The 12,424-nt window shown below is 45.8% G+C and overlaps 1 protein-coding gene across 2 annotated transcripts in view; it reads left to right on the forward strand.

Moving 5' to 3' along the window:
• The first annotated feature begins 10,512 nt into the window (after positions 1-10,512).
• TMCC2 (transmembrane and coiled-coil domain family 2) overlaps positions 10,513-12,424 on the forward strand; it is a 61,949-nt gene continuing 60,037 nt past the window's right edge. For both annotated transcript variants that reach the window (XM_044288417.1, XM_044288418.1), the window contains exon 1: positions 10,513-11,071. In XM_044288417.1, coding sequence (XP_044144352.1) covers positions 10,892-11,071 — 180 coding nt within the window. In that variant the 5' untranslated portion in view covers positions 10,513-10,891. The remainder of the gene's footprint in view (positions 11,072-12,424) is intronic.

Raw genomic sequence — 12,424 nt, forward strand, 5'->3', positions numbered from 1 at the left:
TCCAAAGTGCACCTTTCGGATTTCACCGGTCATTTTTTTACAGATTTTGATTGCAAAGTACTTCTCACACATTTGGGCCCCTAAATTGCCAGGGCAGTATAACTACGCCACAAGTGACCCCATTTTGGAAAGAAGACACCCCAAGGTATTCCGTGAGGGGCATGGCGAGTTCCTAGAATTTTTTTTTTTTGTCGCAAGTTAGTGGAATATGAGACTTTGTAAGGAAAAAAGAGAAAAAAAAAAAAATCATCATTTTCCGCTAACTTGTGACAAAAAATAAAAAATTCTAGGAACTCGCCATGCCCCTCACGGAATACCTTGGGGTGTCTTCTTTCCAAAATGGGGTCACTTGTGGCGTAGTTATACTGCCCTGGCAATTTAGGGGCCCAAATGTGTGAGAAGTACCTTGCAATCAAAATGTGTAAAAAATGGCCTGCAAAATCTGAAAGGTGCACTTTGGAATATGTGCCCCTTTGCCCACCTTGGCAGCAAAAAAGTGTGACACATCTGGTATCGCCGTACTCAGGAGAAGTTGGGGAATGTGTTTTGGGGTGTCATTTTACATATACCCATGCTGGGTGAGAGAAATATCTTGGCAAAAGACAACTTTTCCCATTTTTTTATACAAAGTTGGCATTTGACCAAGATATTTTTCTCACCCAGCATGGGTATATGTAAAATGACACCCCAAAACACATTCCCCAACTTCTCCTGAGTACGGCAATACCAGATGTGTCACACTTTTTTGCTGCCAAGGTGGGCAAAGGGGCACATATTCCAAAGTGCACCTTTTGGATTTCACCGGTCATTTTTTACACATTTTGATTGCAAAGTTCTTCTCACACATTTGGGCCCCTAAATTGCCAGGGCAGTATAACTACCCCACAAGTGACCCCATTTTGGAAAGAAGACACCCCAAGGTATTCCGTGAGGGGCATGGCAAGTTTTTAGAATTTTTTATTTTTTGTCGCAAGTTAGTGGAATATGAGACTTTGTAAGAAAAAATAAAAAAAATAAAATCATCATCATTTTCCGCTAACTTGTGACAAAAAATAAAAAGTTCTATGAACTCACTATGCCCATCAGCGAATACCTTAGGGTGTCTACTTTCCGAAATGGGGTCATTTGTGGGGGTTTTCTACTGTTTGGGCATTGTAGAACCTCAGGAATCATGACAGGTGCTCAGAAAGTCAGAGCTGTTTCAAAAAGCGGAAATTCACATTTTTGTACCATAGTTTGTAAATGCTATAACTTTTACCCAAACCATTTTTTTTTGCCCAAACATTTTTTTTTTATCAAAGACATGTAGAAAAATAAATTAGGCGAAAAATGTATATATGGATGTCGTTTTTTTTGCAAAATTTTACAGCTGAAAGTGAAAAATGTCATTTTTTTGCAAAAAAATCGTTAAATTTCGATTAATAACAAAAAAAGTAAAAATGTCAGCGGCAATGAAATACCACCAAATGAAAGCTCTATTAGTGAGAAGAAAAGGAGGTAAAATTCATTTGGGTGGTAAGTTGCATGACCGAGCAATAAACCGCTAAAGTTGTGGAGTGCCGATTTGTAAAAAAGGGCCTGGTCACTAGGGGGGTATAAACCTGTGGTCCTTAAGTGGTTAAATATGTTTTAGTAAACAGGCAATAAAAACAAAATTTGTGTCAGTGTCCAAATATATATGGACCTAACTGTATACCTCATATAAAAAAAGAGGGATATTTAAGGAGTAAAGAGGGACAGAGGGGCTTGGGTCAAAAAGAGGGACATATACTGTGCTGCTGTGAGGGATTATATGGATGAGGGGCTGCTGTGTGGGATTATATACTGGAGGGGCTGCTGTGTGAGACTGTATGGAGGGGGGGGCTCAGGGTTGGGCGATATACCGGTATCATGATATACCGCGGTATTGAAAAAACCGCGATATCGCTGTTTCCTAAATACCACAGTATTTTGTGACGTTATCAAATCGGTCATGTGCGCTGACCGCTTCTAAAAGTCCGCGCGCCCCCCCCCCCCCCCCCCCGGCACCTTGCATAGCGCTGAGTAACATTACTTCCTCTCGCTCCTGGCCTGGCTCATTCTTGCTCCGCCTCCCTTAGTCAAGTCTCCACCCACCATCTGACATCATCACAGTCGTCACCAACCAGTGCCGGCTCTATTGTATATGTGGCGATCCCCTGTGTGAGTACTGGTGTCTCTGGAAAGACTTCCTGCGGCTGCCTCGCTAGTGTGTGCTCTGATGACGAAATTAGAAACTTACTACTTCCCGCAGCGGCCGCCCCGGCTATCCCTCCTCCTTGCTCCCATATTCAAATCTCCGCCCACCGGCATCTGATGTCCGAATCGGAGCACACAAGTGAGGCAACCGCGGGAAAGGTATATCGCAAAGTATTACTGCATGTATGGTGGCCTGTGGCCACAAGATTTTATTCTAACGACTCCTTGTTTCCCCCCCCATACAGTGTAACACCTCCTTGTGGCCCCCCATACAGTGCAACACCTCCTTGTGGCTGCCCCCATATAATGCAACGCCTCCTTGTGGCTTCCCCCATACAGTGTAACGTCTCCTTGTGGCCCCCCCATACAGTGTAACGCCTCCTTGTGGCTGCCCCCATACAGTGTAACATCTCCTTGTGGCTGCCCCCATACAGTGTAACATCTCCTTGTGGCTGCCCCCATACAGTGTAACGTCTCCTTGTGGCCCCCCATAACGTCTCCTCGTGGCCCCCCATACAGTATAACGTCTCCTCGTGGCTGCCCCCCTACAGTGTAACGTCTCCTTGTGGCCCCCCCATACAATGTAACGCCTCCTTGTGGCTGCCCCCATACAGTATAACATCTCCTTGTGGCTGCCCCCATACAGTGTAACGTCTCCTCGTGGCCCCCCATACAGTATAACGTCTCCTTGTGGCTGCCCCCATACAGTATAACGTCCCCTTGTGGTTTTTTCTTTTAAACGGGTATTTATCGCGATATATATCGTTATCGCGATACATTTTTAAATATCGTTATCGTCTGAATATTTTGATATCGTCCAACCCTAGGGGGGGCTGCTGTGTGAGATTGTATGGAGGGGGGGGGGGCTGCTGTGTGAGATTGTATGGAGGGGGGCTGCTGTGTGGGATTGTATGGATACAATATCACACAGCAGCCCCCCCTCCCATATAATCTCGCACAGCAGCCCCCCCATTATATACAGGTGAAAATTAGAATATTGTGCAAAAGTCCATTTATTTCAGTAATGCAAATTAAAAGGAATTGCATTAATGCAGCTTAAAATTGGAATTTTGTGAAAAGGTTCAATATTCTAGGCTCAAAGTCTTACACTTTAGTCAGCTAATTAATCCCCACATACCCCCTGAGCAAAGGGTACCCGAGATTGTGACTTTGGGGTTTCATAAACTGTAAGCCATAATCATCCAAATTATAACAAATAAAGGCTTGATATCTCGGTTTGCATGTAATGAGTCTATCTCATATAGTTTCACCTTTTAAGTTGCATTACTGAAATAAATTAACTTTGCACAATATTCGAATTTTTCGAGTTTCACCTGTAATCTCACACAGCAGCCCCCCCAGTATATAATCTCACACAGCAGCCCCCCTCCATACAATCCCATACAGCAGCCCTCCCTCCATACAATCCCACACAGCAGCCCCCCCTCCATACAATCCCACACAGCAGCCCCCTCCATACAATCCCCTCCATACAATCTCACACAGCGGCCCCCTCCATAGAATCTCACACAGCAGCCCCCCTGCATACAATCTCACACAGCAGCCCCTCCATAGAACCTCACACAGCAGCCCCCAGTATACAATCTCGCACAGCAACTCCCCAGTATATAATCTCACACAGCCGCCCCCAGTATATAATCTCACATAGCAGCCCCCCTCCATACAATCTCACACAACAGCCCGAGAGTATAAACAGTCAGGTCCATAAATATTGGGACATGGACACAATTCTAACATTTTTGGCTCTATACACCACCACAATGGATTTGAAATGAAACGATCTAGATGTGCTTTACCTGCAGACTGTCAGCTTTAATTTGACGGTATTTATGTCCAAATCAGGTGAACGGTGTAGGAATTACAACAGTTTGCATATGTGCCTCCCACTTGTTAAGGGACCAAAAGTAATGGGACAGAATAATAATCATAAATCAAACTTTCACTTTTTAATACTTGGTTGCAAATCCTTTGCAGTCAATTACAGCCTGAAGTCTGGAACGCATAGACATCACCAGACACTGGGTTTCATCCCTGGTGATGCTCTGCCAGGCCTCTACTGCAGCTGTCTTCGGTTCCCGCTTCTTCTTGGGGCATTTTCCCTTCAGTTTTGTCTTCAGCAAGTGAAATGCATGCTCAATCGGATTCAGGTCAGGTGATTGACTTGGCCATTAACATAGTAACATAGTACATAAGGCCGAAAAAAGACATTTGTCCATCCAGTTCGGCCTGTCATCCTGCAAGTTGATCCAGAGGAAGGCAAAAAAAAAAAAAACCCTGTGAGGTAGAAGCCAATTTTCCCCACTTTAGGGGAATAAAAAATTCCTTCCCGAATCAGGCAATCAGAATAACTCCCTGGATCAACGACCCCTCTCTAGTAGCTATAGCCTGTAATATTATTAAGCTCCAGAAATACGTCCATGGCCCTCTTGAATTCCTTTATTGTACTCACCATCACCACCTCCTCAGGCAGAGAGTTCCATAGTCTCACTGCTCTTACCGTAAAGAATCCTCTTCTATGTTTGTGTACAAACCTTCTTTCCTCCAGACGCAGAGGATGTCCCCTCGTCACAGTCACAGTCCTGGGGATAAATAGCTGATGGGATAGATCTCTGTACTGACCCCTGATATATTTATACATAGTAATTAGCTCTCCCCTCAGTCGTCTTTCTTCTAAAGTGAATAACCCTAATTTTGATAATCTTTCAGGGTACTGTAGTTGCCCCATTCCAGTTATTACTTTTGTTGCCCTCCTCTGGACCTTCTCCAGCTCTGCTATGTCTGCCTTGTTCACAGGAGCCCAGAACTGTACACAGTACTCCATGTGTGGTCTGACTAGCGATTTGTAAAGTGGTAGGACTATGTTCTCATCACGGGCATCTATGCCCCTTTTGATGCAACCCATTATCTTATTGGCCTTGGCAGCAGCTGCCTGACACTGGTTTTTGCAGCTTAGTTTGCTGTTTATTAAAATTCCTAGATCCTTTTCCATGTCAGTGTTACCAAGTGTTTTACCATTTAGTATGGACGGGTGACTTGCATTATTCCTTCCCATGTGCATAACTTTACATTTGTCAGTGTTAAACCTCATCTGCCACTTATTTGCCCAAGCCTCCAATCTATCCAGATCCCTTTGTAGTAGTATACTGCCCTCTTCAGTGTTAATTACTTTACACAGTTTAGTGTCATCTGCGAAAATTGATATTTTACTGTGCAAGCCTTCTACAAGATCATTAATAAATATATTGAAGAGAATAGGGCCCAATACTGACCCCTGAGATACCCCACTAGTGACAGTGACCCAATCTGAGTGTGTACCGTTAATAACCACCCTCTGTTTTCTATCTTTGAGCCAGTTACTTACCCACTTACAGACGTTTTCTCCCAGTCCGAGCATTCTCATTTTATATACTAACCTTTTATGTGGAACAGTGTCAAATGCTTTGGATAAGTCCAGATACACGACATCCATTGAGTCGCCGCTGTCAAGTCTAGAACTTACCTCCTCATAGAAACTGGATGAAATTAGTTTGGCATGACCGATCCCTCACGAAGCCATGCTGATATGGCGTTATTTGCTTATTTCCGTTGAGATGCTCTAAGATAGCATCTGTCAGAAAACCTTCAAACAGTTTACCCATAACAGATGTTAAACTTACCGGCCTATAGTTTCCAGGCTCTGTTTTTGGACCCTTTTTGAATATTGGCACCACATTTACCATGCGCCAATCCTGTGGGACATTCCCTGTCAGTATAGAGTCCGCAAATATCAGAAATAAGGGTCTGGCTATGACATTACTTAATTCCCTCAGGATACGGGGGTGTATGCCATCCGGTCCTGGCGATTTGTCTATTTTAATCTTTTTAAGTCGCTGTTGTACTTCTTCAGACAGGACACTTTTAATGGGGAATTTATTTCAACATTCAGCATGTCATCTGACAGTTTATTTTCCTCAGTGAATACATTGGAGAAAAAAATATTTAACAGCTTTGCTTTCTCCTCGTCGCTCTCTGCGACTTCCCCCTCATTACTCTTTAACGGGCCGACACCTTCGGATTTATACTTTTTAACATTTATATAATTGAAGAACATTTTAGGGTCAGTTTTACTCTCTTTGGCAATTAATCTCTCGGTCTCTAGTTTGGCCGCTTTTATTTGTTTTTTACATGTTCTATTTTTTTCCTTATAGTTTTTCAGTGCTTCCGTGCTACACTCCTGTTTTAGGGATTTATATGCTTTCTGTTTGCCATTTATTGCTTTCTTTACAGTTCTGTTTATCCACATTGGTTTCTTTTTGTTCCTTAACCTTTTATTCCCATACGGTATGTACCTCTCACAATGAGATTTTAGGATGTTTTTAAAGATATCCCATTTTGTGGCTATATTTTTACTTTTGATGACTTTGTCCCAGTTAGTTCGGCCTATGGCCTCTCTTAGTTGGCTAAATTTAGCTTTTTTGACGTTTGGTATTTTTGTTCCTCCCTGTAGAAACGCTCTTTTTAATGATAATTGGAAGGTTATTACTTTATGGTCACTATTTCCCAGGTGTCCCCCAACCTCCACGTCTGTTGTTCTGTCAGGCCTATGGGTTAATACTAAGTCCAGTATGGCCGTCCCTCTAGTCGGGTCCTGAACCAGTTGGGAAAGGTAATTGTCTTTGATTATTGCCAATAACCTGTTTCCTTTATGAGATGTACAAGTTTCAGTTTCCCAGTGTATATCTGGGTAGTTGAAGTCCCCCATAATAACAACCTCATTATGATCTTCTGCCTCGTCTATCTCGTTTAGTAGTAGATTTTCTGGTATATTAGGTGGTTTATAGTAAACTCCTATTAGTAATTTATTATTGTTTTTAGCTCCATGTATCTCTACCCACAGTGACTCCACATGTTCATGTCCCTCACTTATATCTTCATGGAGTGTGATATTTAGACAGGACTTTACATAAAGGCAAACCCCTCCCCCCCCTCTGGTTTTGGTGATCCTTTCTAAACAGACTGTAACCTTGTACATTAACTGCCCAGTCATTGCTATCATCCAGCCATGTCTCAGTTATTCCCACTATGTCATAGTCCTCCTCACACATCACTAATTCCAGATCCCCAGTTTTATTAGTCAGGCTTCTGGCATTAGTAATACATACATTTGAGAGGTTTATGTATATTTTTTACCCTACACCTTTCCTTCTGAACTGTTCTAGTCCATCCTTCCATTCCTCCCCCAGTCCCACTACATTGCCCCCGGTCTCTATCTGCCCTATCTTCCCCTTCTATAATGTAATTTTCCTCCCCCCCCAGTGCCTAGTTTAAACACTCCTCCAACCTTCTAGCCATCTTTCTCCCCAGCACAGCTGCCCCTTCCCCATTGAGGTGCAGCCCATCCCTACGATAGAGCCTGTAGCCGATAGAAAAGTCGGCCCAGTTCTCCAGGAACCCAAACCCCTCCTTCCTACACCAGTTCTTGAGCCACTTGTTAATCTCCCTAATCTCCCGCTGCCTTTCTTGTGTGGCTCGTGGTACAGGCAGTATTTCGAAAAAAAATACTACCTTTGAGGTCCTTGCCCTAAGCTTTTGACCTAAATCCTCTAAATCATTTTTAAGGACTCTCCACTTACCTCTTTGTCATTGGTTCCAATATGAATCATGACCACTGGATCTTCTCCAGCCCCTCCCAGTAATCTGTCAACCCGATCCGCGATGTGTTGAACTCTAGCGCCAGGAAGACAGCACACTGTTTGGCGATCACGGTCTTTGTGACAGATTTTCCTATCTGTTCCCCTAATAATAGAGTCTCCCACTACCAGCACCTGTCTGGCCTGCCCTGCTCTCCTGGTTCCCTGCTTACTGGAGCTGACATTCCCCTGACTGGCAGAGGAAGTGTCCGGCTGCATAACATTCCACTGCTTTCCCTTAAAAAACTCTTTGGTTGCTTTTGCAGTATGCTTTGGGTCATTGTCCATCTGCACTGTGAAGTGCCGTCCAATGAGTTCTGAAGCATTTGGCTGAATATGAGCAGATAATATTCCCCGAAACACTTCAGAATTCATCCTGCTGCTTTTGTCAGCAGTCACATCATCAATAAATACAAGAGAACCAGTGCTTAGAATCCTGAGCAGTTCCTTTCCTTCTCCATACTCTTCTCTTCCCATCACTCTGGCACACGTTGATCTTGGTCTCATCTGTCCATAGGATGTTGTTCCAGAACTGTGAAGGTTTTTTTAGATGTCGTCTGGCAAACTCTAATCTGGCCTTCCTGTTTTTGAGGCTCACCAATGGTTTACATCTTGTGGGGAACCCTCTGTATTCACTCTGGTGAAGTCTTCTCTTGATTGTTGACTTTGACACACATACACCTACCTCCTGGAGAGTGTTCTTGATCTGGCCAAGTGTTGTGAAGTCTTTTCGTCACCAGGGAAATAATTCTTTGGTCATCCACCACAGTTGTTTTCCATGGTCTTCCTGGTCTTTTGGTGTTGCTGAACTCACCGATGCGTTTCTTCTTTTTAAGAATGTTCCAAACAGTTGTTTTGGCCACGCCTAATGTTTTTGCTATCTCTCTGATGGGTCCGTTTTGTTTTTTCAGCCTAATGATGACTTGCTTCACTGATAGTGACAACTCTTTGGATCTCATCTTGAGAGTTAACAGATTCCAAATGCAAATAGCACACTTGAAATTAACTCTGGACCTTTTATCTGCTCACTGTAATTGGGATAATGAGGGAATAACACACACCTGGCCATGGAACAGCTGAGAAGCCAATTGCCCCATTACTTTTGGTCCGTTAACAAGTGGGAGGCAGATATGCCAACTGTTGTAATTCCTCCACCGTTCATCTGATTTGGATGGAAATACCCTCAAATTAAACCTGACAGTCTGCAGTTAAAGCACATCTTGTTCGTTTCATTTCAATATATTATGGTGGTGTATAGAGCCAAAAATTTTAGAATTGTGTCGGTGTCCCAATATTTTTGGACCTGACTGTAATCTCACACAGCTGCCCCCCAGCATACAATCTCTCACAGCAGCCCCCCCAGTATACAATCTCACACAGCCGCCCCAGTATATCATCTCACACAGTAGCCCCCCCAGTATATAATCTCACACAGCAGCCCCCAGTATATAATCTCACACAGCAGCCCCCAGTATATAATCTCACACAGCAGCCCCCCAGTATATAATCTCACACAGCAGCCCCCCTCCATACAATCTCACACAGTCCCCTCCCCCAGTATATAATCTCACACAGTAGCCTCCCAGTATATAATCTCACACAGCAGCCCCGAGTATATAATCTCACACAGCAGCCCCCAGTATATAATCTCACACAGCAGCAGCCCTCCATAAAATCTCACACAGTAGCCCCTCAGTATATAATCTCACACAGAAGCTGCCCTCCATACAATCTCACACAGTAGCCCCCAGTATATAATCTCACACAGAAGCCCCCAGTATATAATCTCATACAGCAGCCCCCCCAGTATATAATCTCACACCAGCCCCCCCAGTATATCATCTCACACAGCAGCCCCCCAGTATATAATCTCACACAGCCCCCTCACCCAGTATATCATCTCACACAGCAGCCCCCTCACCCAGTATATCATCTCACACAGCAGCCCCCTCCCCTAGTATATAATCTCACATAGCCCCCTCCCCCAGTATATAATCTCACACAGCCCCTCCCCCCAGTATATCATCTCACACAGCCCTCACCCCCAGTATATCATCTCACACAGCCCTCACCCCCAGTATATAATCTCACACAGCCCCCTCACCCAGTATATCATCTCACACAGCCCCCTCACCCAGTATATCATCTCACACAGCAGCCCCCTCCCCTAGTATATAATCTCACACAGCCCCCTCCCCTAGTATATAATCTCACATAGCCCCCTCCCCCAGTATATAATCTCACGCAGCCCCTCCCCCCAGTATATCATCTCACACAGCCCTCACCCCCAGTATATCTCACACAGCAGCCCCCTCCCCAGTATATCATCTCACACAGCCCCCTCCCCCAGTATATCATCTCACACAGCCCCCTCCCCCAGTATATCATCTCACAGCAGCCCCCTCCCCCAGTATATCATCTCACACAGAATCCCCTGCTGCATACAATTCTCAGCCCCTCCCCAGTAGTCACATCCATCTCCACAGACGCTGCTGAGCAGCCATCCCTGACCTTCCTACTCTGCACTCAGCTAGTGCCTGTGATAGCAGAGCGCATCGGCTGTCGGCCCACGTGACCTGGGGATGTCAAGTGATATCGTGACGTCAGGAGGTCCTTACGGAGTATAGTATTTAGCCCTTACCCAGGCTCTGCAGGGAGAAGTGCGGACGGAGCAGCCAGGGCCCCCAGGACCGGGAGCCATAAGGGCCTGGGGGAGAATGGAGCAGACCCCCGTGCCTCTCCCGCCCCCCAGCCTGGCCCGCGGTGTGAGGTGTGCGGCTGCAGCTTTGTGATGTGTGGAGGGAGCCGAGCACATTGCACTCTGTGCCATAGGGCCTGTGGGATGACTGGCAGGGAAGTTATGGCTTGTGGAGGGCACCAGTGCTCGGCGTGACCTTCCTTTGTTGTCATTCTACCTGCCCTCCCTTATTTGATGGTACCCTGCTCCTTTGCTGCCCCCTCTACCCCGTGCCCCCTCTGGATACATGAAGCGCTGCCAGTCGGACGAGCTGCACCCTGAGGAGGTGGCTGCACAAGATGCTCTTTTGCCACCTACTGTCATGGAAGTGCGAGGATCAGACAGCCCTGTGCCTGGGGATTTGGGCTCTGCAGGAGCATACCAGGCACCCCCTGCCATCACCAGGAACAAGCCTCCAGACCTCAAGGTAATGGCATCTACTGTATGGCACATAGAGCATGTGGCCTGTGTCAGGGAGAAAGGTGTTCCATACGATGCACTCCACCACAGCAGTGGGTACATTGGGTACCCACCGATTGTAAGAGGCCATACCTGGACCCTTCTACGTGCTGAGGTGGTCCGGTGCTCTCTGTACAGTATAGGCCGATCGGTACACAGAGACCTTCAGAGTAACGTGTTCCTAGAATTAGCCTTTTTTCGGTATCGTAGACAGTTGTCAGCAAATGCTTTCCTCTGCAGAGCATCGCAAGGTGGAGAGTGGTGAACTTATTTGGCTCCCTTGCTGTTTCCATAGAGACGCTGGAAAGAGAATAAAGTTTTGCTGGCGTCTTTGGTGTGAGCGCTGCGGAGTGGGCTGTTAGCAAGATGCGCCTTATGGAAATGAAGTTATTGAATATCAGGTTTTTTTAAATTCTTCAGTTTTTTTCCTCCTTGTAAGGAGGCGAAATGTGTGAAAATTGTGATCTGAGAAATCACACCAGCGTTCAGCCTTTCCGTTCTCCTGCTCCGTTATAGGAGCAGGAGAACAGAAAGGACGGAAAAAGGCACATAACGGAGCCTACGGACCCCATAGACTAAAATAGGGTCCGTTAGGTTTCCACTCAGAAGATGATTTTGGAGCGGAGACAAAAGTCTTTCGTGCACAACTTTTGTCTCCGCTTCAAATATCTTCCTCTGAGCAGAAACCTAACGGACCCCATTATAGTCTATGGGGTCCGTAGGCTCCGTTTGGCGTCAGTTATGTGTATTCTCTGTCCTTTCTGTTCTCCTGCTCCTAAACGGCAGGAGAACGGAAAGGCTGAACGCTGATGTGAACTCAGCCTAAGGACTACGGCCCATGTGTTTACAAGGGTAAGCCATTTAACAACTGGTGGGTGATCCCCACTTAATATCTGATCCAGCACCCTGTCGATCAGCTGTTTGAAGCAGTGAGCATGGCGGCCATCTCCTAGGTCAGTGACATCACGTTCATCAGTCACGTGGCTCGTGTGCTGCTCCGTCCCATTCAAGCGAATGGACTCGGGCTGCAATACCAAACACAGCCAATGTACAGTGTGCGACACAGCGCTTGGTATTGCAGTCCAGGCCCATGCACTTGGCGGACCAGCACACTGGCCACGTGACTGACAAATGTGACGTCACTGGCCTAGAAAGAGGCCGCAGCGGTCACTGAGGTGCCATGGCCTCTCTAAACAGCTGATCGATGGGATGCCAGAAGTCGGACCCCCACTCATTAGATACAGTGCCGTGAAGAGGCCACAGCATGCACTGGAGTACAGCGGCCTCTTCAAACAGCTGATCGGTACTGCCCCACTGATCA

This window comes from Bufo gargarizans, chromosome 3 (assembly GCF_014858855.1).
Source record: "Bufo gargarizans isolate SCDJY-AF-19 chromosome 3, ASM1485885v1, whole genome shotgun sequence".
Lineage (NCBI taxonomy): Eukaryota > Metazoa > Chordata > Amphibia > Anura > Bufonidae > Bufo > Bufo gargarizans.